The sequence below is a fragment of the Eretmochelys imbricata genome, chromosome 14 (assembly GCF_965152235.1).
Source record: "Eretmochelys imbricata isolate rEreImb1 chromosome 14, rEreImb1.hap1, whole genome shotgun sequence".
Lineage (NCBI taxonomy): Eukaryota > Metazoa > Chordata > Testudines > Cheloniidae > Eretmochelys > Eretmochelys imbricata.
The window spans coordinates 51,615,082-51,643,071 of NC_135585.1; the positions used below are offsets into that span (position 1 = coordinate 51,615,082).

Sequence of the window (27,990 nt, forward strand, 5' to 3'; positions counted from 1 at the left end):
TTTGGATCACTAATCAGGGCACCAGAACAGGGGGGGCTAAGGGCCGTGGCCCTCCCACTTTTTACTGTCCATAAGGGCGAGTGGGGAGGGGAGGGTGCCTTGGGGGAAGAGACAGTGCAGGGACAGGGTCTGGGGCAGAACGGGTGGTGTAAAGGCAGAGCCTGGGGGAGGAATGGGCCATGTGAGGGTGGGGGACCAGGGAGAAGAGGCAGTGCGGGGGTGGGGCCTCAGGGGGGGCGGTGCAGCGCATGGGGCCACGGTTCGGACTCATGAGGCCCCCCACTTTTAGGGCATTTCCGCTGCTCCCGTCACTGATCACGAAGCATGTGAGTGAGGAGTGCTGTGCTGCGTCTTTCTCCTCCCCTTTCCCCCCCACAGCATATTGCCCCGTCTGCCCCATTTCCAGCTCACCCTCCCTTTCCCGTCCCATTTAGTCACTAGCAGTTCTGAAGCCAGGTATGCACAGGTGTGTTGGTAGAACCTGTGACCTCGAAGAAAAGTGGGTTTGTTTTGGTTGGGGGGGGCAGTATCTCAGTAATCTCATGCTCAAATGACCTGACATTTGAGTCACCAACCCTCTCCTGGGCTCCCGTAAGGCACAGCAAATTGCAGGACAATCTGGGTAGGCACACAGATTTGGGGGACGCCTAGGGCTTGTCTACACTTGAAACGCTCTTGCAGCTGCAGTTAAAACTCTGGTTTCAGAGTAGCAGCCGTGTTAGTCTGTATTCGCAAAAAGAAAAGGAGGACTTGTGGCACCTTAGAGACTAACCAATTTATTTGAGTGTAAGCTTTCATGAGCTCACGAAAGCTCATGCTCAAATAAATTGGTTAGTCTCTAAGGTGCCCCAAGTCCTCCTTTTCTTTTTAGTTAAAACTCTGTACGTCCTGTAGGCTCCTCTGTCTGCCCATACTCAGGCTCAGTGTAACCCTTTGCAGGTCATGAGCTTCAGGTCTGGTCAACCCAGATACTTTGCTCAAGGGTGTGAAAAAGCCACCTCCCTAGCAACACAGTTCGCCCGACCTAGCCCCCGGGGTTGACAGTGCTAGGCCGGGTTACGTCTGCATGGCAAATTAAGCCCGGGCTTGTAGTCTTGGTGTTTGTGGACTTGCTTGTGGACAGGCAGCACCTGGGCTTGCAGCGTCCACGCTGCATTGTAAACCTGGCCTTACGATTGCCAGACCTGGCTCTCCCCAAGACGTAGGCCTTCTGACTCAGATTTGCGGCTTGAGCCACGTCCACACTGCAAAATGACAGGCCTTGGACCCGAGTCATAGCGGGACTTGGGCTCTCACCCGCCCCCACAGCGAGGTCCTAGGACTTGGGTCCAGAGTGCTTCCTGAGCCGAGTCAGACTGATTTGTGTGTGGACAGAAAAGGGGGCTTGGACTCAACCCTGGGTCAGAGCCCGGGCTTAGTGTGGAGTGTAGACAGCGGGCTGGTCTAAGCTAGGAAATTGGTCGGTATAACTCAGGGGTGTGAAAAATCCACTACTTTGAGTGATGCCGTTAAACCGACCTAAGCCCCAGCCTGGCCAGCGCTAGGTCGAAAGGAGAATTAGCTCCCGGGGGTGTACTGTCCCAAATTGCTACCTGACATCATTTGCTACTTAGGGTGCGTACTGAGCATGCTCAGTAACATGTGCTGAAGCCGCCCGCTGCCCTCACCCTGCCCTTACTTGGCACCAGATTCTTCTGACTGCTTTTGACAGGGGTTAGAAAGGGGCAAAGTGGAGGAGGCGGGTGGCCAGGGGGTGGAAATTGAGGTGCGGGTGGGGGTCAAGCAGCTGGAGGCAGGGTAGCAACTTGTGACAGAGCATGGGGTGCGTGTCGGGGGGGGGGGCAGGTGTCTCTCCTCCACATGGGGTTGCTGGGCCGAGGGTTGGCCCCAGCCGGGCCCCATTTCCCCTGGATAGAGACTTTCAGTCCTACAGGGGGGCCGCAACAATTTGTACAGTGGGGGGGGGGGAGCGGGGGCGGAGAGCCATTGACCCAAACCGCAAACCCTGCATATGATGGGAACCGCTTCAAGCCAGGGGGCCCCCCCCCCCAAGTCCAGCACCTCTGGGAGCTTGGGAAGGGGGGGTCCCCGGAGCTGCCCCCCCGAGTGGGCTCTGGGGCTGGCTCTGGCTCAGGGACGGGAGGCGGCAGCCCTCTCCCGCTCCCCCGGCCGGGCGTTTCCTGTGATCAGCAGATCCGGGGGCTGAACTTCCCGGGTTAGCGGCTGCTGCTTCCGTAGCGCCGAGCCAGGCCCCCGCTGCGCCCAGCCCGGGTGGGGACCGTCTGCGGCGGCTGCCACCAGCCCCGGGCTCTGCCCGCACCAGCCCCCGGGGCCGGAGCCTGCAGGTGATGGGGGGACCCGGGGGAAAGGGCCGGGGCCGGGCAGGACAGTGTCTCTGCACCCAGGGCCCCTGCTCGCCCCAGCTCTGCTCCCCGGGGATCCTGCGAGTCCCAGAGCTGCCGCCCCCTCGGCCCCCCGCCGCCCCCAGGCTCTCAGCCGCTGATCCGGCGCGGGGAGAGCGATCGCCCCCGGGAACAGGACAGTCTCCTAGGCAGAGGGGAAAGGAGACAGAAAAATGGGGGGTGGGGGGGGGATTGGGAGGGGCAGCCGGAGCAATAAGTGGGGAAGGAGGTTCCCAGTTCCCAGCCTTGGCCAAATCCATCCCTGGGCAGAGCTGACTTTCCTGGGACCCAGGTGAGGAGCTGGGAGAGGAAAAGCCAGGTCCTGTCTTGCCTGAGTCCTGGGGGACAGTGTCGGGCGGGGATCCCCCAAAGCGGCCCCTTTGACTTGGCTCTTTGCTGGCGTTTGGTCCCGAGACTCTGTCACTGGGTGGGTTCAGTACTGCTGGGAAGGGCCGGGGCTACGCTGGGATAAAGTGACCCAGCCTGGCCCAATCCATCTGTCTGCAGGGAGAGAGTGGGGGGTGGTGGGGATTCAGGGGGTGATATGGACTCAGGCCCCACCCCAGTCGCCTTGCTCCATCCTGGCAGGCTGCCGAATAACGGCCACAATTCGCTCTGGATCCTCTCACTCTTTGGGGGACAAACTTTCTGGGACTCGGCTCATCTGAGGCCGTATTGTTTGGAAGAGACAAAAGCCAGAGGAGGCGGAAATGTCCCCATCTGTGGGATGGGGGAGCAGCTCCCCAAAGCACCCAGTTCTGTTCAGGAGGGGGAGTCTAACCAATCAGCACTCCTGGGAACGGCATATGGGGTTTTGGGGGAAGCTGGGATCGCCCCAGGAGCAGCAGGTGCTGAGTGGGGCTCTCTTGTTCTTTCAGCTGCTTTAAAGGAGTCAGCTGCATGTTCCCGATGGAGAAGTGGCTCTTCCTAGATCCTCGGCAGAGGGCCCTGTACAGAGATGTCATGCAGGAGAGCTATGAGACCCTGATGTCCCTCAGTAAGGAACTGTCTGCCTTCGGTTATGGGATGGTCTGCCCTGGCTGGGATGCTTTAGTTGCGGATTGGTCCTGCTTTGAGCAGGGGCTTAGACTAGATGACCTCCTGAGGTCCCTTCCAACCCTGATATTCTATGATTCTATGAAGTTGTCTCATACGCTGGGGCTGTGCACGGTGCTGGTCAGCATGAGTAAGAGCAGCTCCAAGGCTGCTCTAAGTTACTCTTTGCTTCTCATGGACCTCTGTGCTCCCTGGGATGCAAAGAACAGCTCTGCCTTAGTGACCGGAGTCCCACAGTCCTCACAAAGCACCTTTGAAATCGATAGGAGTTTTGTCTTGTCCCCCTGCAGCTCTGGTACTGGCCACCGTCCGAGATAGGCTATTGGGCTAGATGGACCATTGCTCTGACCCGGTTTGGCCGTGCTTATGTTGGGTGAATACTGCAAGGATGAATTAGTAATAATATTTGATTTTGTGTCACCTCGGGCGTAACAGATCAGAAGCCAGCCCTACCTCGTAGGACACGAAACACTTTGGAAAAATTCCATTGAAATCGACATTTTCCCAGTGGGGGAAATGTCAGTTTTGACAGAACCCCATTTTCCAATGAAAACGTTTCTACCAGCTCAGTTCATTCAAGATTGTAGCTTCATTGGTGGGCACGAAGGGGCAGAGTTAAGGGCTGGCTTCAAGCGGGCGCTCAAGCACCGAGGCCATGGAGGTTCCATAAGGCTTTGACCCGAAAAAAGCAAAACCGCGTCTCTGCCCCGGTCTGGCTTGTGAGCGCATCATGGCTCAGCTGTAGGGCTGGATTCACGACGATTTTTGTTTTCATTTCATTTCCGAGGTTGTGGTTCGGTTTTGTTTAAGGAGAAGCAGGTTCGATTACCAAGGCTGCCCGACTCGCCGGCTTGCACAGAACTGCAAATAGAGCTCACGGATTAGAGAAAGGGGATGAATTGGTTGGTAGGGTTTTGGGCTGGGATTTAAGAGTGCTGGGTTCATAGATTCATAGATATTAAGGTCAGAAGGGAGCATTATGATCATCTAGTCTGACCTCCTGCACAATGCAGGCCACAGAATCTCACCCACCCACTCCTGCAATAAACCTCTCACCTATGTCTGAGCTATTGAAGTCCTCAAATCATGGTTTAAAGACTTCAAGGTGCAGAGAATCCTCCAGCAAGTGACCCATGCCCCATGCTACAGAGGAAGGCGAAAAACCCCAAGGGCCTCTTCCAATCTGCCCTGGAGGAAAATTCGTTCTCGACCCCAAATATGGCGATCAGCTGAACCCTGAGCATATGGGCAAGATTCACCAGCCAGATACCCAGGAAAGAATTCTCTGTAGTAACTCAGATCCTACCCCATCTAACAGCCCATCACAAGCCATTGGGCCTATTTACCATGAATATTTAAAGATCAATTAATTGGCAAAATCATGTTATCCTATCATACCATCTCCTCCATAAACTTATCGAGTTTAATCTTGAAGCCAGATAGGTCTTTTGCCCCCACTGCTTCCCTTGGAAGGCTATTCCAAAACTTCACTCCTCTGACGGTTAGAAACCTTCGTCTAATTTCAAGTATAAACTTCCCGATGGCCAGTTTATATCCATTTGTTCTTGTGTCCACATTGGTACTGAGCTTAAATAATTCCTCTCCCTCTCTGATTTTATTTTATTTATCCCTCTGATATATTTATAGAGAGCAATCATATCTCCCCTCAACCTTCTTTTGGTTGGGCTAAACAAGCCAAGCTCCTTGAGTCTCCTTTCATAAGACAAATTTTCCATTCCTCGGATCATCCTAGTAGCCCTTCTCTGTACCTGTTCCAGTTTGAATTCATCCTTCTTAAACATGGGAGACCAGAATTGCACACAGTACTCCAGGTGAGGTCTCACCAGTGCCTTGTATAATGGTACTAACACCTCCTCTGCCACAGCCTTCCTGTGTGACCATGGCCAAGTCACTGCATCTCTCTGGGCCTTAGTTTCCCCATCTGTAAAACAGGTATAATGAACCTTGCTTGTCTGTTTAGTTTGTAAACTCTTGTGGGAAGGAACTGACTCTCAGTTTGTGTCTGTGCAGCATATGGCACAATGGGGCCCTGATCTCAGCTGGGGCAGGGACTGTCTCTCCCTGTGTGTCTGGGCAGCGCCCGGCACAACGGGGCCCTGATCTCAGCTGGGGCAGGGCCTGTCTCTCATGTATCTGTGTAGCACCTGGCCCAACGGAGCCCTGTAACACACATAATAGTAACAGGTGCTATATAGCAGAACTGCTGAGCGTCTTGAACTCTGCCATCTTCAAATGCGGCCACCAGCAGGTGATTTGCCCTGTGCCTCCTGAGTACCCAGGACAATTCATCCCTTCATATTAACTGGACAACTTGTGTCCTTAAAGCCCGGAGCTCAGGATTCCCCTCTCCTTAACGCTGGCTGACCCCGGGGTGCTGCATATGGGCCAAGGATGCTTGACGGGTGGGGCAGCTGCATGTAGCAGGGGCCATAGGTGCCCCGCTCATGCGTCTAAGGAACACAGCTTGCCTCAGGAAATCCCGAGGGATCAACCCAGTAGCAGTACCGGGGCCAGCCAATAGGGGGAGACAAGCTCACACACTGCACCAGGCCCAGCTGGTGAGAAGGCAGGAGAGACAGGCCGGGAGGTGGGGTGCGGTGGGACTGGGAAAGCCCACGCTGGGTGGGAGGTGGCGGCTGATGCAGAGTATTAAGGAGGCTGTCAGGCGAATGGCTTGACAAACCCTAATCTCTCCCCTCTTTTATCCCCGTACCCGTGCGCAGAATATCCCATCCCTAAACCGGACGTGATCTCCCGGCTGGAGCAAGGGGAAGAGCCGTGGGTCCCCCCGGATCTCCAGGGCTCTGGGGGAAGAGACCTCCCGAGAGACGCCAGCCCAGGTGAGGAAACCCGTTCGACCAGCTCAGAAACCATCTGGGAGCAAAGTCGGGAGCTGGCTTTCCCAAGGAAGCCCCCCTGAGAGCTCTCCCACTTCCGGCTCAGCACCTTGGCTTGACGGCCAAGCTTTTTGGGGGGCCCTTCCACTCAACACGACAGTGTCTGCCACGACTTTGGGATGCTACGTCCGCTCGATTCCAAAGTTTCGGGGCATGTTCTCGGCACGAGCGGTCAGAACCCGATCCACTTTGGGGAAAATCAGACAACCGAAAATGGGGGGTGGGGGGGGAGACGAGACACACGGAGCCCCTGCCAGCTGAGGAGCCCAGCCAAGATTCCAGCACCTCTGCAGTTGTCTGTTGATCAAGCCGCAGGTTGATGGTGCCGTGAGCGCTTTCTAACATAACTACTGCCTGGTTTCCTCTCTGCCCGTCCTCCCGCTGGCCCCCAGAATGACTTCTCTCCCAGACAGAAAGAAGAGGGGCATTCACAGCCTCTAGAAAAGGGGGCACAGCAAGATTGGGGGTGCACACGGAGCCCTTGGCGCAGTGGGAACAGGGAGTATGGGGGGAAGGGAGGAGTGAGGAGAGGGGGTGGGGAGTCCCTGCAATGCCCCCCCGGCACATGGCTTGGCTTACATCTGGACTCTCTCCTTACCCCAGGGACAGCAAGCGAGACCGAAGGGGAGGCTCCACAGACAGGAGGCCCTGAGACGGCATCATCGGGAAGCAGCGGGGGGAAGGTGGCCCGCAATGCCAAAGGGGGCAAGGCCGGCAGGTCCGGAGGCCAGCAAGGAAAGCCGCCGGGGAAGAGACAGGGCAGAGAAGCTCCATGCAACGGAGGCTTCAAGAAAGTCCGGGATGGGGCAGCCCCGCGGAGAGGCCGATTGGGGGAGAGCCCCGAAGCCAGGCTCAGTGTAGACGGTAGCAGGCAACTTCCTGCAGGAGAGGAGCCCTCTCTGTGCCCGGAGTGCGGGGAGAGCTTTACGGAGAGCTCCGCCCTCCTTACCCACCAGAGATCCCACGCGGGGCAGGGCTCCTACCCGTGCCCGGAGTGTGGGGAGAGCTTCATCGAGAGCTCCGCCCTCCTTACGCACCAGCGGTCCCACGCGGGGCAGGAGCCCGGCCCGCGCCGCCGTCCCCAGGCCCCCGGCGGGAAGCGTTACCGCTGCTCGGAGTGCGGGGAGCGCTTCCGGGTGGGCTCCCACCTGGCCACTCACCTGCGCCTCCACACCGGGATCAAGCCCTTCCAGTGCGCCGACTGCGGGAAGGGCTTCGACTGGGGCTCACACTACGCCCGGCACCGGCGGCTGCACACCGGCGAGCGGCCCTTCCAGTGCGCCGACTGCGGGAAATGTTTTGGGCGCAGCTCCCACCTCTACCGGCACCAGCGGGCCCACGCCGGCGGGAAGCCCCTGGAGTGCCCGGACTGCGGCAAGGCCTTCAACAGCAGCGCCTTCTTCCACAAGCACCAGCGGGCCCACGCAGCCCCCCGGCAGCCCCACCGCTGCCCCGAGTGCGGGGAGAGCTTCCCCCGCAGCGCCGCTCTGGCCCGGCACCGCCGGAGCCACCGGGGAGACAAACCCTTCCGGTGCGGGGACTGCGGGAAAGGCTTTGCCTGGAGCTCCCACCTGGAGCGGCACCGGCGGGTCCACACCGGCGAGCGGCCCCACACCTGCGGGGAGTGCGGGGAGGCCTTCAGCCAGAGCGCCCACCTGGTGAAACACAAACGGGTGCACACAGGCGAGAGGCCCTACGGGTGCCCGGACTGCGGGAAGAGCTTTGGGGACAGCTCGGCACTGGCCAAACACCGGGGGTGCCACGCCGGCGGGGAGAGACGCCGCCTGGCTGCGAAACGCCCAGCGGCAGAGAGACCCCATCAGTGCGGCGACTGTGGGAAAAGTTTTGCTCGGAGCGCGGCGCTGGTGAGGCACCAGAAAAGCCACACCGAAAGGCAGCCCGAGAGTGGGGAGAGCTCAGCCCAGACGAGCCCCGCGGGGGACAACTCCCCCCGTCCCTGCCCCGACTGCGGGAAAAACTTCCCTCGCGGCTCCCAGCTGGACAGACACCGGCGCCTCCTCCACGCAGCGGGTCCGCCCCACCAGTGCCCACAGAGCGCCGCGCTGACCAAGCATCGCTGGGGCAACAGACCCTTCCGGTGCGGAGACTGCGGGAAAGCCTTTGCCTGGAGCTCGCACCTGGCCCGGCACCGGCGGGTCCACACCGGCGAGCGGTCCCACACCTGCGGGGAGTGCGGGGAGGCCTTCAGCCAGAGCGCCCACCTGGTGAAACACAAACGGGTGCACGCAGGCCAGCAGAAGAGCTCTGGGCACAGCTCGGTGCTGGCCAAGCACCGGGCTGGCAGAGAGGACGCATCCCACGGCTCCGGCGACTGCGGGAAAAGTTTCAGCTGCGTCACGGACCTCGACCAGCACCGGCCTTCCCACGCGGCGGAGAAACCTTACCGGTGCGGGGACTGTGGGAAAAGCTTCAGCCAGGCACCGGCGCTGGCCAGGCACCGGCGGCTCCACGCCGCTGGGGGGAAACCCTTCCGCTGCGCCGACTGCGGGAAGGGCTTCGCCTGGAGTTCCCACTGGGAGCGGCACCGGCGTGTCCACACCGGCGAAAAGCCTTTCCAGTGCACCGACTGCGGGAAATGCTTCGGGCGCAGCTCCCATCTCTACCGGCATCAGAGGAACCACCCCGGAGAGAAACCCTCCTCCCAAGGGGCTGAGTAAGGGGGAACGCGACCACCAGGAAGGGACCCTAATGAGACAACAGGGAAACCAACCCCAGGAACCTTCCTGCCAAAGGTGCAACTAAGAGGGAAGGTGTCTGCTAGGGACGAGATAACAAGGAGTCCACCTGGAACCCCTTTGAGTTTGATTTGTATTAGGCATCGGGGAATCCTCTCAGGGCCAAGAATTCCAATCCACGCACTAACTGGGGCTAATGTTCGTCCGTCACGTGTGTTCGGCTGCACCCAGCCGCTGATCAGTGAGCCCCTAATGGCCGGCACGCCATGAAGAGGAATCTCCTCCTCTCACCCAAGTTGGATGGGAAGCAGCAGAGGGAGGGGAGGTGCCGTCACTTTCCCTAAACCACATCGACCCCTGACGTCCACCCTCACGCATGCCCTCTCCCCGGTCTCTATCTCCCCTCCACTGGGCAGGCGTCAGGGCTGCCTCCCGCTCGTCCGTGGATGAAATAAAGGCTTGAGAGAGAAACTTGTCGCACAGAACAATCCATGACCCATAGGTGGTTTCAGAGGAGGCATTGGACAGAAGTTGGGGAAAGGCGGAGGTACCGCTTCTCAGTGGGCAGCACCCAGCACTCAGACACTCCGGAGGAGAGGAGGCCAGGCTGCAAAGGTCGAAAAGGAGAACGCCTGGAAATGGGAGGCAGAACGGACCCATGGGACTCACTGCTGCAGGATAAGGGCCCATTTCGGGATGGTTTCCGGCAAGCGTTCACAGGCTAAGGGCGCTAAGTCCCAGGAGCAAGCGGGGCTGGGTGCCACATTTATGTCGTCCCCCATTAGCCCGAGCATCCCATTTATACCACTCCCCATTAGCCGGAATGCCAGGTTTATACCATTAGCCAGAGTGTCACATTTATTCCATTCCCCTTTAGTCAGTGTCACATTTATATCATTCCCCATTAGCCGGAGTGTCACGTTTACACCATTCCCTGTTAGCCAGAATACTACATTTTATACCGTTCCCCATTAGCTCAACGATTCTTCGAGCTGCTGTGTCAGGAAACATTTCAAAGCAGGATCCAGGATTTTCACCAGAACCGACGTTGGTAGTCGAGTCTGGGAGACAAGAGGCTGAAATGGGGGGGAAGGAAGCTAGATCTTGATCCCTTTAGTGGTTCCTGATGCAGTCAGGAGGAGGGAGGCGGGAGCTGGTCGAAATGCTGGGATTGAACCAGGGACAGCCAGAGTTAAAAGCATGAGTAGTCTGCTACAGCTTGATTTAAAGCTTTGAGTCTGGTTCTGTCACAACTCATACCTTGTGGATTGGCACAGAGGGGGACTGGGAATGAACGCTCACCCAGTGGATTACATAGGGACACCACCAGGTTTGTTCTTGGGGACCTGGTGACTGAGAACTGTTAACTCAATGCAGGGGCGAGAGGCAGGAAATCTCTCGGGGGCCGGCTGGAGCTGGGAAGGGCTGGGAGGCCATCCCAGGAGAAGTAACCCCGTAATTCTTAGGGGATGACCCTGAGCAGAACTGAGAAGGAAGCTGGGGGAGATGACGCCCCTTCGTGGGTCCTGAATCCAGGCCGGGTCCCGTCACTTAGCGCAGCTGGTCACCTGTCCTGGGTGGGGATGACAGAGACTGTCTGTGTCCCATTCACCCTCACAAACCTGCCCAGGGGGGCATAAAAGCCTCAACTGGGTTTTGAGACCTGGAGGCTGCTATGACTTGCCCCCTGCTGATGAGGCCACCTGCTGTCCTATCCAGTCCCACTAGCAACTGGATTACTGAACTCCACTTTCTCTGGGCATTTGAATTGTTGCCTATTAGAAAACAGTGCAGCCTAGCAGGTCTGTAAATCAGGAGACCCGGGCAAGACAGGTACCCCGCCCTAGGGGGCAGCATGCTCCAGCTAGAGCCCTGGTAGCAGGACACCTGGGTTCCAGGGGCACAAGCACAGGGCGGGTCAGGGGGCCATGGCCCTCCCACTTTTTATTGGCCCGGGGAGGGGCAGAGAAGAGTGACCAGGGGGCGGGGTTTGGGGGGGAAGAGGCAGGGCGGGAGCAGGGCCTCAGGGGGAAGGGGTGATGCAAGGCCAGGGCGGGGGTCAGGCACAGAAGGGGCAGCATGGAGGTGGGGCCTCATGGGAAGGGGCGGTGTGGGGGCACGAGCTCAGGGAGAAGGGGTGTCGTGGGGGCTGGGCCTCAGGGGGAAGGGGAATGTCAGAGAAAATGAACCATTGTGCTATCAATTCGTCATTAAAATAATATTTCTCCATTTGCTACATTGGTTTTTAAAAACTCCCCCTGTAATTGTTGTCTTCTCAGGTTCGACAGTGCAGGGCAAACAGTATTTAAAAGTGTGGGATTTTTTCCAGAATTAGGTTGTTGGGGTTTTTTTCCCTCTTAAGTCTTCAGGAAAAGGTTAACAACAAATACATGGGAAATAATGCAGCAGGCAAGTGGATCATGGTATAAAATAAAGGGGTGGAATGAGACATTTGTTTAATCATTTGCAGTGTTGTTGTAGCCGTATCTGTCCTAGGATGTTAGAGAGATCATGTATCTTTTACTTGTCTCTCACCTTCATTTCATTTCAGTTAATTCAGTTTAGCTTAATTCGCTTCTGATAGAGGTCACTTTGGGTATGTCTACACTACGAAATTAGGTCGAATTTATAGAAGTCGGTTTTTTAGAAATCGGTTTTATATATTCGAGTGTGTGTCCCCCCACAGAAAATGCTCTAAGTGCATTAACTCGGCGGAGCGCTTCCACAGTACCGAGGCTAGCGTCGACTTCCGGAGCGTTGCACTGTGGGTAGCTATCCCACAGTTCCCGCAGTCTCCGCTGCCCATTGGAATTCTGGGTTGAGATCCCAATGCCTGATGGGGCTAAAACATTGTCGCGGGTGGTTCTGGGTACATATCGTCAGGCCCCCGTTCCCTCCCTCCCTCTGTGAAAGCAGCAGCAGACAATCGTTTCGTGCCTTTTTTCCTGAGTTACCTGTGCAGACGCCATACCACGGCAAGCCTGGAGCCGCTCAGCTCACCGTCACCGTATGTCTCCTGGGTGCTGGCAGACGCGGTACGGCATTGCTACACAGTAGCAGCAACCCATTGCCTTCTGGCAGCAGACGGTGCAATACGACTGGTAGCCGTCCTCGTCATGTCCGAGGTGCTCCTGGCCGGGAGCGCCTGGGCAGACATGGGCGCAGGGACTAAATTTGGAGTGACTTGACCAGGTCATTCTCTTTAGTCCTGCAGTCAGTTCTATTGAACCGTCTTATGGTGAGCAGGCAGGCGATACGGATTGCTAGCAGTTGTACTGTATCATCTTCTGCCGGGCAGGCAAGAGATGAGGATGGCTAGCAGTCATATTGTACCATCTTCTGCCGGGCAGGCAAGAGATGTGGATGGCATGCAGTCCTTCTGCACCGTCTGCTGCCATCCAAAGATGTAAAAGATAGATGGAGTGGATCAAAACAAGAAATAGACCAGATTTGTTTTGTACTCATTTGCTTCCCCCCCTCCCCTGTCTAGGGGACTCATTCCTCTAGGTCACACTGCAGTCACTCACAGAGAAGGTGCAGCGAGGTAAATCTAGCCATGTATCAATCAGAGGCCAGGCTAACCTCCTTGTTCCAATAAGAACAATAACTTAGGTGCACCATTTCTTATTGGAACCCTCCGTGAAGTCCTGCCTGAAATACTCCTTGATGTAAAGCCACCCCCTTTGTTGATTTTAGCTCCCTGAAGCCAACCCTGTAAGCCATGTCGTCAGTCGCCCCTCTCTCCATCAGAGCAACGGCAGACAATCGTTCCGTGCTTTTTTTCTGTGCGGACGCCATACCAAGGCAAGCATGGAGGCCGCTCAGCTCACTTTGGCAATTAGGAGCACATTAAACACCACACGCATTATCCAGCAGCATATGCAGCACCAGAACCTGGCAGAGCGATACCGGGCGAGGAGGCGACGTCAGCACGGTCACGTGAGTGATCAGGACATGGACACAGATTTCTCTGAAAGCATGGGCCCTGCCAATGCATGCATCATGGTGCTAATGGGGCAGGTTCACGCTGTGGAATGCCGATTCTGGGCTCGGGAAACAAGCACAGACTGGTGGGACCGCATAGTGTTGCAGGTCTGGGACGATTCCCAGTGGCTGCGAAACTTTCGGATGCGTAAGGGCACTTTCATGGAACTTTGTGACTTGCTTTCCCCTGCCCTGAGGCGCATGAATACCAAGATGAGAGCAGCCCTCACAGTTGAGAAGCGAGTGGCAATAGCCCTGTGGAAGCTTGCAACACCAGACAGCTACCGGTCAGTTGAGAATCAATTTGGAGTGGGCAAATCTACTGTTGGGGCTGCTGTGATGCAAGTAGCCTACGCAATCAAAGATCTGCTGATATCAAGAGTAGTGACCCTGGGAAATGTGCAGGTCATAGTGGATGGCTTTGCTGCAATGGGATTCCCTAACTGTGGTGAGGCCATAGACGGAACCCATATCCCTATCTTGGCACCGGAGCACCAAGCCGGCGAGTACATAAACCGCAAGGGGTACTTTTCAATAGTGCTGCAAGCACTGGTGGATCACAAGGGACGTTTCACCAACATCAGTGTGGGATGGCCGGGAAAGGTACATGATGCTCGCATCTTCAGGAACTCTGGTCTGTTTCAAAAGCTGCAGGAAGGGACTTTATTCCCAGACCAGAGAATAACTGTTGGGGATGTTGAAATGCCTATATGTATCCTTGGGGACCCAGCCTACCCCTTAATGCCATGGCTCATGAAGCCGTACACAGGCAGCCTGGACAGTAGTCAGGAGCTGTTCAACTACAGGCTGAGCAAGTGCAGAATGGTGGTAGAATGTGCATTTGGACGTTTAAAGGCGCGCTGGTGCAGTTTACTGACTCGCTTAGACCTCAGCGAAACCAATATTCCCACTGTTATTACTGCTTGCTGTGTGCTCCACAATATCTGTGAGAGTAAGGGGGAGACGTTTATGGCGGGGTGGGAGGTTGAGGCAAATCGCCTGGCTGCTGGTTACGCGCAGCCAGACACCAGGGCAGTTAGAAGAGCACAGGAGGGCGCGGTACGCATCAGAGAAGCTTTGAAAACCAGTTTCATGACTGGCCAGGCTACGGTGTGAAAGTTCTGTTTGTTTTTCCTTGATGAAACCCCCCGCCCCTTGGTTCACTCTACTTCCCTGTAAGCTAACCACCCTACCCTCCTCCCTTCGGTCACCGCTTGCAGAGGCAATAAAATCATTGTTGCTTCACATTCATGCATTCTTTATTCATTCATCACACAAATAGGGGGATGACTACCAAGGTAGCCCAGGAGGGGTGGTGGAGGAGGGAAGGAAAATGCCACACAGCACTTTAAAAGTTTACAACTTTAAAATTTATTGAATGCCAGACTTCTTTTTTTGAGGCAAACCTCTGTGGTGGAGTGGCTGGTTGGCTGGTGGCCCCCCCACCGCGTTCTTGGGCGTCTGGGTGTGGAGGCTATGGAACTTGGGGAGGAGGGCGGTTGGTTACACAGGGGCTGCAGTGGCAGTCTGTGCTCCAGCTGCCTTTGCTGCAGCTCAACCATACACTGGAGCATACTGGTTTGGTCCTCCAGCAGCCTCAGCATTGAATCCTGCCTCCTCTCATCACGCTGCCGCCACATTTGAGCTTCAGCCCTGTCTTCAGCCCGCCACTTACTCTCTTCAGCCCACCACCCCTCCTCCCGGTCATTTTGTGCTTTCCTGCACTCTGACATTATTTGCCTCCACGCATTCGTCTGTGCTCTGTCAGTGTGGGAGGACAGCATGAGCTCAGAGAACATTTCATTTCAAGTGCGTTTTTTTTTCTTTCTAAGCTTCACTAGCCTCTGGGAAGGAGAAGATCCTGTGATCATTGAAACACATGCAGCTGGTGGAGAAAAAAAAGGGACAGCGGTATTTAAAAAGACACATTTTATAAAACAGTGGCTACACTCTTTCAGGGTAAACCTTGCTGTTAACATTACATACATAGCACATGTGCTTTCGTTACAAGGTCACATTTTGCCTCCCCCCACCACGTGGCTACCCCCTCAACCCTCCCCCCTCCCCGTGGCTAACAGCGGGGAACATTTCAGTTCAGCCACAGGCAAACAGCCCAGCAGGAACGGGCTCCTCTGAGTGTCCCCTGAAGAAAAGCACCCTATTTCAACCAGGTGACCATGAATTATATCTCACTCTCCTGAGGATAACACAAAGAGATAAAGAACGGATGTTGTTTGAACGCCAGCAAACATACACTGCAATGCTTTGTTGCACAATGATTCCCGAGTACATGTTACTGGCCTGGAGTGGTAAAGTGTCCTACCATGGAGGACGCAATAAGGCTGCCCTCCCCAGAAACCTTTTGCAAAGGCTTTGGGAGTACATCCAGGAGAGCCGCGAATGCCAGGGCAAAGTAATCCTTTCACATGCTTGCTTTTAAACCATGTATAGTATTTTAAAAGGTACACTCACCGGAGGTCCCTTCTCCGCCTGCTGGGTCCAGGAGGCAGCCTTGGGTGGGTTCGGGGGGTACTGGCTCCAGGTCCAGGGTGAGAAACAGTTCCTGGCTGTCGGGAAAACCGGTTTCTCCGCTTGCTTGCTGTGAGCTATCTACAACCTTATCATCATCATCATCATCTTATTCGTCCCCAAAACCTGCTTCCGTATTGCCTCCATCTCCATTGAAGGAGTCAAACAACACAGCTGGGGTAGTGGTGGCTGAAACCCCGAAAATGGCTTGCAGCTCATCATAGAAGCGGCATGTTTGGGGCTCTGACCCGGAGCGGCCGTTCGCCTCTCTGGTTTTCTGGTAGGCTTGCCTCAGCTCCTTCAGTTTCACGCGGCACTGTTTCGGGTCCCTGTTATGGCCTCTGTCCTTCATGCCCTGGGAGATTTTGACAAAGGTTTTGGCATTTTGAAAACTGGAATAGAGTTCTGATAGCACGGATTTCTCTCCCCATACAGCGATCAGATCCCGTACCTCCCGTTCGGTCCATGCTGGAGCTCTTTTGCGATTCTGGGACTCCATCATGGTCGCCTCTGCTGATGAGCTCTGCATGGTCACCTGCAGCTTGCCACATTGGCCAAACAGGAAATGAGATTCAAAAGTTCGCGGTTCTTTTCCTGTCTACCTGGCCAGTGCATCTGAGTTGAGAGTGCTGTCCAGAGCGGTCATAATGGAGCACTCTGGGATAGCTCCCGGAGGCCAATACCATCAAATTGTGTCCCAAGTACCCCAAATTCAAGCCGGCAAGGCTGATTTAAGTGCTAATCCACTTGTCAGGGGTGGAGTAAGGAAATCGATTTTAAGAGCCCTTTAAGTCTAAATAAAGGGCTTCATCATGTGGACGGGTGCAGGTTTACATCGATTTAATGCTGCTAAATTCGACCTAAAGTCCTAGTGTAGACCAGGGCTCTAATTCTTAATAAGAGCGTCCACACAGGGATTTAATGAGGTTCTACTAATCCATTTTAAAAGTGAATTTGGATTCTTTTTTTTTCTCAGTGTCCCCATGTCACACAATCTGTTGAAAACGCTCCCCAGAGAGAACCGGAGAGCAGAGATTGGGACTGTTTACTGTTTGGGTTTGTTTCATATATTTTTCATTTCTTTAATAATAAAGTAGTTGTTTGTTTGTTTGTCTTTAATTGTGCCTTCCGCTAAGACATGCGGAGAAGAGCCCCATGAGACAGAAACAGTGTGTGTGTCACATCCCAAACAGAGATGCAGAGACAGTTATTAAGATTTGGCTCCCACCACATTTCGCTAGAGACTATGACTTTTTTAAGAGCCAGTTGCGGGCCCCACTCTCACGGTAAGGGGAGGTCAGGCTGGAGGCAGGGGGGTAACTGCAGGTGCGAGGCTGAGGTGTACCAGCAGTGGGCACTGTGTGGGCAAGAGGAACTTGCCCAGCTGCTGCACCCGCACTGGGGACTGACCCTAGACATACACACTCATACACACATAGACTTCAGCCTTGCACCTGCAGGGATCCCCTCTAGGGGTCAGAAGGGAATTGGGGCTCTGGGACCGGGTCTGCTCTCAACCACCCTGCTGAGTCCATTAACCCCGGGGGGCTGGGCAGTGCTGGTGGGAGATGCAGCTACCCCATTAACAACTGGGGTCACACACCCCACAAACCCAGTGTCAACCCAGCCACTGAGTCACACTCACCCCCCCCCCCCGCCCATTCAGATCTGGTCCCCATGCCCAACACAACCCCCCAGTGCGGGATAAACATCCTCCCAGAAATAGGAATAGAACCCAAGAGTCCTGGCTTCCCTACACTCTAACCACTAGACCCCACTCCCCAGAGCTGGGGATATGAACCCAGGTGTCCTAGCTCCCCTCCACTCTAACCACTAGACCCCACTCCCTCCCCAGAGCTGTGGATAGAACCCAAGAGTCCTGAATCCCAGCCCCCTCCTGCTTCTAAACACGAGGCCCACACCACTCCCCTCCCAGAGCTGGGGAGAGAACCCAGGAGTCCCTTTAGAAGAGGAGGTGAGTCTCCTAAGGGGGTCTGGCTCACCCTGGCTAACTACAAGCCGTCAAGAACACTATCCCTGATAATGTCACGGCTAACCTGATGGCTGAACTTTGTGACTTTGTCCTTACCCATAACTATTTTACATTTGGGGACAATGTAAATGCCTTCAAATCAGCAACACTGCTATGGGTACCCGCATGGCCCCACAGTATGCCAACATTTTTATGGCTGACTTAGAACAGCGCTTCCTCAGCTCTCGTCCCCTAATACCCCCACTCTACTTGCGCTATATTGATGACATCTTCATCATCTGGACCCATGGAAAAGAAGCCCTTGAGGAATTCCACCATGATTTCAACAATTTCCATCCCACCATCAACCTCAGCCTGGTCCAGTCCACACAAGAGATCCACTTCCTGGACATTACAGTGCTAATAAACGATGGTCACATAAACACCACCCTGTACCGGAAACCTACTGACCGCTATTCCTACCTACATGCCTCCAGCTTTCACCCTGACCACACCACACGATCCATTGTCTACAGCCAAGCTCTGCAATACAACCGCATTTGCTCCAACCCCTCAGACAGAGACAAACACCTACAAGATCTCTATCAAGCATTCTTACAACTACAATACCCACCTGCTGAAGTGAAGAAACAGATCCAGAAGAGACAGAGCCAGAAGAGTTCCCAGAAGTCACCTACTACAGGACAGGCCCAACAAAGAAAATAACAGAACGCCACTAGCCGTCACCTTCAGCCCCCAACTAAAACCCCTCCAACGCATTATTAAGGATCTACAACCTATCCTGAAGGATGACCCAACACTCTCACAAATCTTGGGAGACAGGCCAGTCCTTGCCTACAGACAGCCCCCCAACCTGAAGCAAATACTCACCAGCAACCACATACCACACAACAGAACCACTAACCCAGGAACTTATCCTTGCAACAAAGCCCGTTGCCAACTGTGCCCACATATCTATTCAGGGGACATCATCACAGGGCCTAATAACATCAGCCACACTATCAGAGGCTCGTTCACCTGCACCTCCACCAATGTGATATATGCCATCATGTGCCAGCAATGCCCCTCTGCCATGTACATTGGTCAAACTGGACAGTCTCTACGTAAAAGAATAAATGGACACAAATCAGATGTCAAGAATTATAACATTCATAAACCAGTCAGAGAACACTTCAATCTCTCTGGTTACGCGATTACAGACATGAAAGTTGCGATATTACAACAGAAAAACTTCAAATCCAGACTCCAGCGAGAGACTGTTGAATTGGAATTCATTTGCAAATTGGATACAATTAACTTAGGCTTGAATAGAGACTGGGAGTGGCTAAGTCATTATGCAAGGTAACCTATTTTCCCTTGTTTTTTCCTACCCCCCCCCACCCCAAGACGTTCTTGTGAAACCCTGGATTTGTGCTGGAAATGGCCCACCTTGATTATCATACACACTGTAAGGAGAGTGATCACTTTAGATAAGCTATTACCAGCAGGAGAATGGGGTGGGGGGAGAGAAAACCTTTTGTAGTGGTAAACACCCATTTTTTCATGGTTTGTGTGTATAAAAAGATGTTCTGTACTTTCCACAGTATGCATCCGATGAAGTGAGCTGTAGCTCACGAAAGCTTATGCTCAAATAAATTGGTTAGTCTCTAAGATGCCACAAGTCCTCCTTTTCTTTTTGCAAATACAGACTAACACGGCTGCTACTCTGAAACCTGGCTAATTGGTTTGTCATGCTTCTAAATCCTGGCAGAATCTCTGCCCCTCCCTTTCCCATTTGGACAGTGCGTCACAGGGAGGAAAGGAAATCGAAAGCTAAGCAGAGGGGAAAGCCAGCTTCTTCTCTGCTTGCTGCTAAGCTGCACATCAGGGACCCAGGAGCAGCACCAGAACAGGTAGATCTGGGATTCGTACCCCCTACCCCCACCATCCTGCTTCTCTCCTGTCTTCTACTCGCACTAAGAAAAATACCTTTCCTCCTCCCCAAGATGTGGGGATTTCCCACTTCCTCCCCTGGTCTGGATCCTGCCCCCTCTGTCCTTGTCTCCCCTTCCTGTGCCCCCCTTCTTTCTCTGTTCCCCCACTGCAGGACCCTCCCCGCTCCAGCCCCAGGGACATGCCCAGCATCCTTCCCACTGGCCCTGCACCCAGTTGGAGTGAGACTGAGAGGCAGAACCTGCCCCACTACCTCTCCCAACCTTCCCAAGAGGCAGTGGTACAAGGCCCCCCTTCTACACCACAGGGGTGACAGGAGCCCTTCTCCCACAGTACTGAATGCAGCAGTTAGGGTGTTCCTGCTTGGGTAGGGGGTTGGGTCAGCTGTGCTCTTCCTCACAGCACCCCGGCCCCAGGTACTTAATGCCCTATAGAGATACAAGGGGCAGCTTCCTGCTGTCGGAGCATTCGGCTCAGACTCTCGGCAGACTCAGGCAGAAGTCACTGCATCAGTTGCACCTGAGAAAGCATCTCTCCCTCTCAGATCAATGGGCTCAGGCTCTGGGCAAACTCAGGCAGACATACACAGAGGACACATTTGGGAGGGTTTCTTCGCAATCATTAGGGCTAGACACTTTCTTTTTGTTCTGAATGAAAGCTGAGATTAGAGATGTGAAGGTCTAGGAGAAAAAAACCTGTAAACGTCTGGGAAAAAATAGAAGGGGGTCCATTTTTTTCCTGACGTGTGGGAGAATTGGAAATTTGGGGGCAATCGAAAAGAAAATGTTACATAAAATAGTTATTCTCAGAATTAACAGTGGAAGAAGAGGGAAAATCTTGAGGTATGCTAGCCTTTCCAAGAAAACAGCAGCTGTTTAAGTTACATTATACTGGTTCATAGGATGGCTAGCTTTGTCTGCAGTCACAGCACTTACTGTAGGTATGACGATAATGCACGATTAAAGAATCTGGTGACGTTGCTATACAGTTTGGCTATATAGCCGGACTTTTTCTTCTGTATAAACATGATAATGTCAGGTCAGGTCTATTTATCAGGGGTTCTCAAACTGGGGGTCGTGACCCTTCAGCGGTCACAAGGTGGTTACATAGGGGTCATGAGCTGTCAGCTCTGTGGGGCTGACAGCACCGAGCCCCCATTAAATTAAATTGCCCCCCCCCCTTTTTTAATTTATAAGGAGGGGGTCAGAGGCTTGCTGTGTGAAAGGGATCACTAATACAAAAAGTTTGAAAACCACTGATTTCCATACTATTTCTGAACACGACAATACAGCCTTTGACCACATTTTTTCTCCTTGATTTAAAGAGACACGGTTCCTTTCCAAACGCCTATCAGGACCCGCGTCCTGAAAAGGTGGGACCTGGATTGGGGTACCCTCTGTCACCCCAATCTCTGTCCCCAAGAAGTCAGCTGTGCCCTCTGGGTGGTCAGTTACACAGGTCCCTCTCAAAACCTGAGTCCCAGGCTGGGTGCCTGAGTGCACAGATGTTGAATTAGCCATTCGGTCCTGGGCCTCTTCTCCCAAGTGACCCGTGAGGAGACATTCATGAGCCTTCGCTATTCCTTCCCCTTGAGGCTGGCGAGGCAAAGCCAATCGCTTACAGGATTGCTCATTTCCTACAGCACCTCAACCTTTCCAGACGACTGTCCTCCTTCCAGGAGTCTGATCTGTCTTGCCTACCCCCAAGTTTCACCTCACTTAAAAACGACGTCCTTACAGAATCAGACATAACAATACAGACCTGTCACAGCCGCTCGCACTGGAAAATTGCTGCCTTTCTCATAGAATTATAAAATAAAGCAATTTGGAGATAAATATCGTACTTCCCTTTCAGTGTGTAGCATATGGAGCAGTATGAACAAGTCATGGTCTGTCTGCAATTTTAGTTTGCACTGACTTCACTAGGGCTTTTTAATTAGCCTCTTGTAAAATGTGGCAAATATCCAGAGGAGTTGACGTAATCCTTGGAAGAGCCCCTGGTTGAGAATCACTATCTTACGTGACACACTTTGTATGAAATAGGACATAATTATATGACAGGAGTGAATATGGGGGTTCCAGGGTGCTGCTTTGAGGTACAGAGTGTCACACACCCCGCCCCCCCAGCCAGGCCTGTGAGGAGGGGGGAAACTCAGCAGAGGGGTGGCCTCCCCCGGCATTTGGGGGGGGGGAGGGGCGCTCGTCCTGGCCACTGTCACCTGTAAGAACTTAAATTAAAATCAATCATAATTGGGACGAACAGGTTAAAAAATAAAAACCGATTTTTTTCCCTATCGAAATTCAAAAATTTAAAAATAAAACATCGAATTCTGCCCCGCCCGGGATTAGCACAGCCCAACATCAAGCACCTGTGCCAGAGCGACCAGCCGATGCTTTCCAGCTTAAAAATACCCCTGTCCAGCCTCCCAGTGGAGATGAACCTGTTGGCACCTTGAATGATTTATCTCCCGGACAAATAATGGGTGTGGCAGCAAAGCAGGAGTTCACTCAGCCTCTGGCATGCAGGGGATAATGGGGTACCCTGCTATGGGATGGGGGGGTGCAGTACACAGCATCCCTGGTGGAGGGAAAGTGGGGGACTCTGGTATGAAGAACGCAGGGCAGACAGATCCCTGGGCATTGGGGGGAGGGGCGATGGCAGGGCACACAGAGCCCATGGCATGGGGAGCGAGGGCAGATGGGGGCAGACAGAGCCCATGGCATGGGAAGCGAGGGGAGTATGGGGGCAGCGAGCCCATAGCACGGGGAGTGAGGAGGGATGGGGGCAGATGGAGCCTGTGGCATGGGGACCGAGGGGGGATGGGACACAGTGAGCCCCTAGCATTGAGCTGAGAATGGGGGGGAGCTGGAAGTCGGGGAGGGGGGAATAAGGGTGACACAGGGGGAAGATCTGGGTGAGCAGCAGGGAAATAGAGGAAGCTGGGGGCGGGGGAGGAATGGAGCTCCAGGAGCGTGCCCCCCCTTCCCACTAATCCACATATTGCTAGAGAAGGCAGGTCAACGAATGCAGCTGGCACACGGAGCGGAAAACAGGGGGCTGGGCTGGCCTTTTGTTCCTGGGGGCACTCAGTCCAGAGTCAGGGCCTGGCCCTTGGAAACGTTCTGGCTCCCGCCCAGATCAGTTTTACCCTTATCGCCTGGCTCCACGCCCTGCCCGGTTACTCAGTCGCATCTGGCTGCACGTCCCACGTGTTCAGGGCCTGCCCCGGCCTGGCACAGGTGCTGCGTCGCTGGCAGCAAATCACAGGCTAAGCGGACAGAGCAACAGACGCCAGGTTTCCCGGCGGCGAAGGAGCTGGTTGGTCATGGGGCTTGTACCCTGTCCCCCCCCGCACAACCCCACATCTCTCCAGCCCCCTCCCAACTCCCCTGAGAAAATTACCTTTCCTCCTTCACCCCCAAATGTGAGAATTTCCACGCTCCCATCTCCTGTCTGCCCTCCTCCCGCCTTCCTGGCTCTGGGAGGGGAGTGAGGTCTACTGGTTAAAGCAAGGGGGACTGGGAGTCAGGACTCCTGGGTTCTAGCTCCAGCTCTGGGACTAGATTAGGTTCTAATAGTGAGAGATATACACTATAACAGGGGTTCTCAAACTGGGGGTCGGGACCCCTCAGGGGGTCGCGAGCTGTCAGCCTCCGCCCCAAACCCCGCTTTGCCTCCAGCATTTATAATGGTGTTAAATATATTTTAAAGTGTTTTTAATGTGTAAGGGGGGGTTGCACTCAGGGGCTTGCTATGCGAAAGAGGTCACCAGTACAAAAGTTTGAGAACCACTGCACTATATGCATGTACAGTGCTTAGTCAAATAAGCCCTCCCTCTTGGGTGGGGTCTGTAGGCAGTGCTGCAGGTATAGAGAATACAAGAAATTGGAGGATAATGGGATTCCTTATCAACATGCTGTCCCTTCACACCCTTCTCCCCCCAAATGGGTAGTGGTATTTCCCAGGCTCCACCCACAACCAAAACCCCATCCACTCACAACACCAGTACAAACTGCTTCTTGCAGAGGGACGTGTGGATCGTCAGATCATGCTAGTTCCTTTCTGTTCTTACATGCTTTGATCACCAATGTGTTTGAAAGGTAGTCATTAGGGTTCAGAGTCAACGTTCCACCATGGTGAAGGCGGCAGCCTCTCAGAGCGACTGGCCCAGGCTGCCTGCAGACTCAGGCATCACTGCTTTGGTTACACCAACTCCACGTTTGGGATGTTTTCTTCACTGCTGTGAGGGCTAGAAACAAACTTTTTTCTTTTGCATGAAAGCTGAGATACTGCAGCACAGTGGGACTCCACCCCCACCCGCCACTCCCTTAATCCACAATGCATCGATTTATTTCAGTTCTTGGCAGCCTTCAACCAGGAGGTCAGGGAAGGAACCTTTGGCCTCAGCATGGAATTCACTGTTGAATGCGGCAAGAAAGTGACCCCAATAGACGTCCTCAGGAAAAAGAATGAGCTGGAGGAGAAGGGGCTGATGACGGAGGGTTTGGCTGCCTGCTTCAGCCAGGCTATAGATCTGGTGGCCCAGCAGGACCCCAGGCAGTACTGGCTCTGGGAGAATGCCAGGATCATCATCCAAGGAGATGGACGCTGGCTGGAGTTCAGGACAGGAGACGCCAGCCAACACCTGTTGCTGTGGTACGACCAGCACAAAAAGGAGGTTCAAGTCTCCTCCCCGTCCTAGGCTGGGAAGCAATCGTGCTGGATGGTCCCCGGGCCTTGGTCCCTCTCCTTGCTGCCCCTAAATAAATGCCCATGACACCTCCAAACTGGAATTGGCTTCTGTGTGTGTAACTGCAGCCTGCCAGCCACACTTGGGTTACACTCTGGCTCTCACCAACCTGGGTTGTACTGCAGGATGACCCCAACACACTCCCAGTCTTAGATTCCGTCCCCCTTTCCCCCGAAATGTATGTCCTGTACTGCCCAGCCCTCTCCTGGATAATACAAAGTCAGTTTTTCTTTAATAGAAATAATATGCACACAACTTGCCATCCCAAATGGAGTTTCCCAGACACTTCAATTTAAACACACTGGATTAGATAAAACAATACAAGTTTATTAATTACAAAGAGAGAGATTTTCAGGGAGTAGAAGTCATGAGGCATAAAAGTGAGAAATGGTTACAAGAAAAATATAGATAAAACTCAACTAAATGCCTAACTTAACAAACTTTGTTAAATTTGAAGCTCATCACATGCTCTCAATAGTCTTACTGGCCAAACTTCTTAGGTCAGGACCCCAGCCCCAGTTCAACAGCTGCTTCCTTTGTTCCGCGTGGTGCAGTGAATCCATGGACAGAGAGAAAGGAAAGAGAAGGGGTATTTGTCCCTCATTTTCATAGTGTCAGCCCCTCTGTTAGAAAACATTTCCAGCTGAGATGCAGGAGACAAAGAGAGTGCAAGAAAGGATGTTTCCTGCTGTTCTTCCTCACCTGCTTGCGGTTCCTTTTCTACCCTTCCTGCTTGATGCCTCTGATTGCTGCTTAAATGCAAATGAAGCAGAGCATACGTTCCTTTGTTTAGGACAGACCTTTTTCCCAACTTCTGTTTGGGCAGGGCTGTGGTTTGGAAAAATGTGTTAACAAGACCATACACCAACATCTTATAACTTCACATACGCTGTTGCCACACATATTTTATCAGGACAATAATGTCCAGCAAATTATGAGTTTACAAATGATACCTCACAAGGTGTACTTTGTACAAAGATTATTATAACAGTGTGCAAGGGGTGAATACAGGTGTAGTCTGTCGCAAGGGGAGAGGGCCCCTGCCTCCTGCAGGCCACCATCCCCTAGCACTGTTCTAGGGTTTTGAGGTCAGCACTGACTGTGAGGGGAGAGTGCCTCCTACTGAATCCCCAGCTACCTGCAGTTCAGTGCCCCCTAGCACTGTTCTGGGAAATTGGGGTTAGCACTGACCTTGAGGGGCAAGTGTCCTCTACTGCATATCCCACCCCATTCCCTGCAGCACAGCACCCCCTAGCAGTGCCCTGGGGCATTGGGGTCACCACTGACTGTGAGGGAAGCGTGCCCCCTTTAAATACACATGTTGCTATATATGTGTGTCAGAGAAGGTGGGTCAAAGACATATACCTGGCCCCTGGAGCAGAAGGGGAGGTAGGCTTGGGGTGGCTCTTCCTTCCTGGGGGAGTTTGATCCACAGTCTGGGACCAGCCACCTGAGAAAGCCCCGTCTCCTGCCTGGAGCAGCTGTCCCCCTATCAGACAGTTCCGCAGAGCCTGAGGTGTGGTCTTCCTTCCCGAGCTTCAGGCGATGTTTGAAATGTCTCATGCAGGCCTGGTTGCTTGAGCAGCCCGAAAAGGGGGATCCCATTGTTTCTCTGTCGTCCCATCAGCCTCAGCTTTCTGCATCACCGCTCAGGACGGGAGGCCATGCAGGACTCGGGTCTAGTTCCTATCCTAAGGGGAAAAGGGGCAGTAAGGAAGGGGAGAGATTGGAAGAGAGGAGTGTGTGTTGGGAAGAGAAATGAATGTGAGAGGAAACACGCGAGAATGAAAGAAAGTCTCAGTAGCATATGGAATTTAATTCCCTTTGCTCTAACCCACTGAACCCCACTCACCTCCCCAAGCTGGGGCTAGAACCCAGGTGTGCTGGATCTTTACCCCCCCTGCTTTAACCCGCTGGATCTCACTCCCCGCCCAGACCTGGGAAGAGAAACTAGGAGCCCTGGCTCCCAGCCCCCCTGCTCTAACCCACTACACCCCACTCTTCTCACAGAAACAGGGACAGAATCCTGGAATCTGGACGCTCAGCCTCGTAGGCCAACCACTGAGACAAACCCTTCCATTAGAGGAGTGACCTTGCAGGCCTGGCCTCTCCCCACAGCCCCAGACCCAACTTCTGCTTACAGAGAGAGCTGCGCCTTTCCCTTCCCTTAAAGAAGACGGTCACAGAATCCTTGTAACCATCTCCCCCGCCCTGCACTGCTCCAGGGCCCAGAGGCAGCCAGCCGGACCGCAGTGGGAAGAGGGGTATGGGCTGGATAGAACTGAGCCACATACACTGGTATCCTGGCCCTTTGGGGGCTGGGATAAGGTGACCGGTGGGGGCTCTCCCCAAGCCCTGGGGAAGGAGCTGGCAACCACATGCATTAGCCAACCTCAGGTCACCTGAGTGCTGCAGATGAGTGTCCCTAGAATTGGGGTCAGAGCAGGGGGAGGGTCTGGGAGCCAGGACTCCTGGGTTCTATCCCCAGCTCTGGGAGGGGAGTGGGGCCTAGTGGTTAGAGCAGGGGGGCTGGGCGCCAGGACTCTTGGGTTCTATCCCCAGCTCTGGGAGGGGAGTGGGGCCTAGTGGTTAGAGCAGGGGGGCCTGGGAGCCAGGATTCTTGGGGTCAGTGGGGCATAGGGGACGGGGTCTCTGGTACATTCTCTGTTTCTGCGTCTCTCTTTCTCTCTCTGGTTCGTGAACTGGAGAACAACACGTGGGCCTGATTCCCCGCAGAGAACAGCCCCAGATGCTGCCGGGAGTGGAGCCACCCTTCACGGGACACCGGGGAGGGATTTGGGACCAGACAGGCCCTGGAGACAAACCTCACCTCTGCCCCCTGGAGGGGGAATCCTTTGCAAGGGCAGAGCTGAGGAGCACCAGCCGGGGGGCGCTGTGTGCAATCACAGAGGCCGATCCCATGCTGGGTGAGGATCGGACCCTCCGCGTGTCCTCAGCTCCTGCGCTTCACCCTCTCCCCCTGCAGGAGGCGCTGCCCACGCCACACCCACTCATGCAGAGTGAGGAAGCTCTCCCAGAGGGGGGCGGCACATTGGCCGGGGTGTGCACCCACGGCCTGAACGCGCTGGAGCTGCTGCGGCTGAAGAACGGGGCAGAGAGGCTGGGGCCCATGACGGAGGGGCTGGCCGCCTGCTTCAGCCGGGCCATGGAAGCGGTGCAGAAGCGGCCCGTGGAGCCCTGGACCAACATCCGGCTCGTCCTGCAGAGTGACGGGAAGTGGCTGGAGCTCCGCGCCGGCCAGATCAAGCAGACGCTGCTGGTCTGGTACGACCCCCACACCGGCACCGTGAGGGAACACCGCATGGGAGCCCCGCGCTGGGGCTTCTGTCCTGCGCCTCCTAGCGCCATGACAAAATAAAACACCCTGCCACCCAGATCTCGCTCCTTTCTCCTTGTTCCGCCGAGCATTTCAGATCCGCTCCCTTCCCCTCCCAGGGTGAAGAATCAGGCTCCACAGACGCACTCGGGGGGCGGCTCTGAGGCAGAAGGGAGGCCGGAAGTGTGGCTCCTCAAACCCTGGCTCTGCCGTAGACTCTCTACGTGACCCCATTAAAGGCAGATTAAGGTCTCCTGGGGCCCTGGGACGGAGCAAGTGGGGCCCTGCCCCTTCCTCCTGCGGCCACGCCCCCATTCCGCTCCTTCTGCTTGCAGCCCCGCCCACAGCCTCGCCCCTTCTACCTGCGGTCTCGCCCTCAGCCCACCCTATTCT

At 54.5% G+C, this 27,990-nt stretch overlaps 2 protein-coding genes across 2 annotated transcripts; both read left to right on the forward strand.

The window, feature by feature from the left end:
• The first annotated feature begins 2,245 nt into the window (after positions 1–2,245).
• On the forward strand, positions 2,246–11,039 carry LOC144274581 (uncharacterized). Its single transcript, XM_077833480.1, has 4 exons — positions 2,246–2,345; positions 3,281–3,399; positions 6,203–6,319; positions 6,980–11,039. The coding sequence occupies exons 2-4, from the start codon at positions 3,303–3,305 to the stop codon at positions 9,052–9,054; spliced, it is 2,289 nt and encodes a 762-aa protein (XP_077689606.1). The 5' UTR covers positions 2,246–2,345; positions 3,281–3,302; the 3' UTR covers positions 9,055–11,039.
• Positions 11,040–19,389: 8,350 nt separating this feature from the next.
• On the forward strand, positions 19,390–27,655 carry LOC144274622 (uncharacterized). Its single transcript, XM_077833606.1, has 2 exons — positions 19,390–19,470; positions 27,247–27,655. Exon 2 carries the CDS (start codon positions 27,274–27,276, stop codon positions 27,637–27,639), a length of 366 nt encoding a protein of 121 aa, XP_077689732.1. The 5' UTR covers positions 19,390–19,470; positions 27,247–27,273; the 3' UTR covers positions 27,640–27,655.
• Positions 27,656–27,990: the final 335 nt, after the last annotated feature.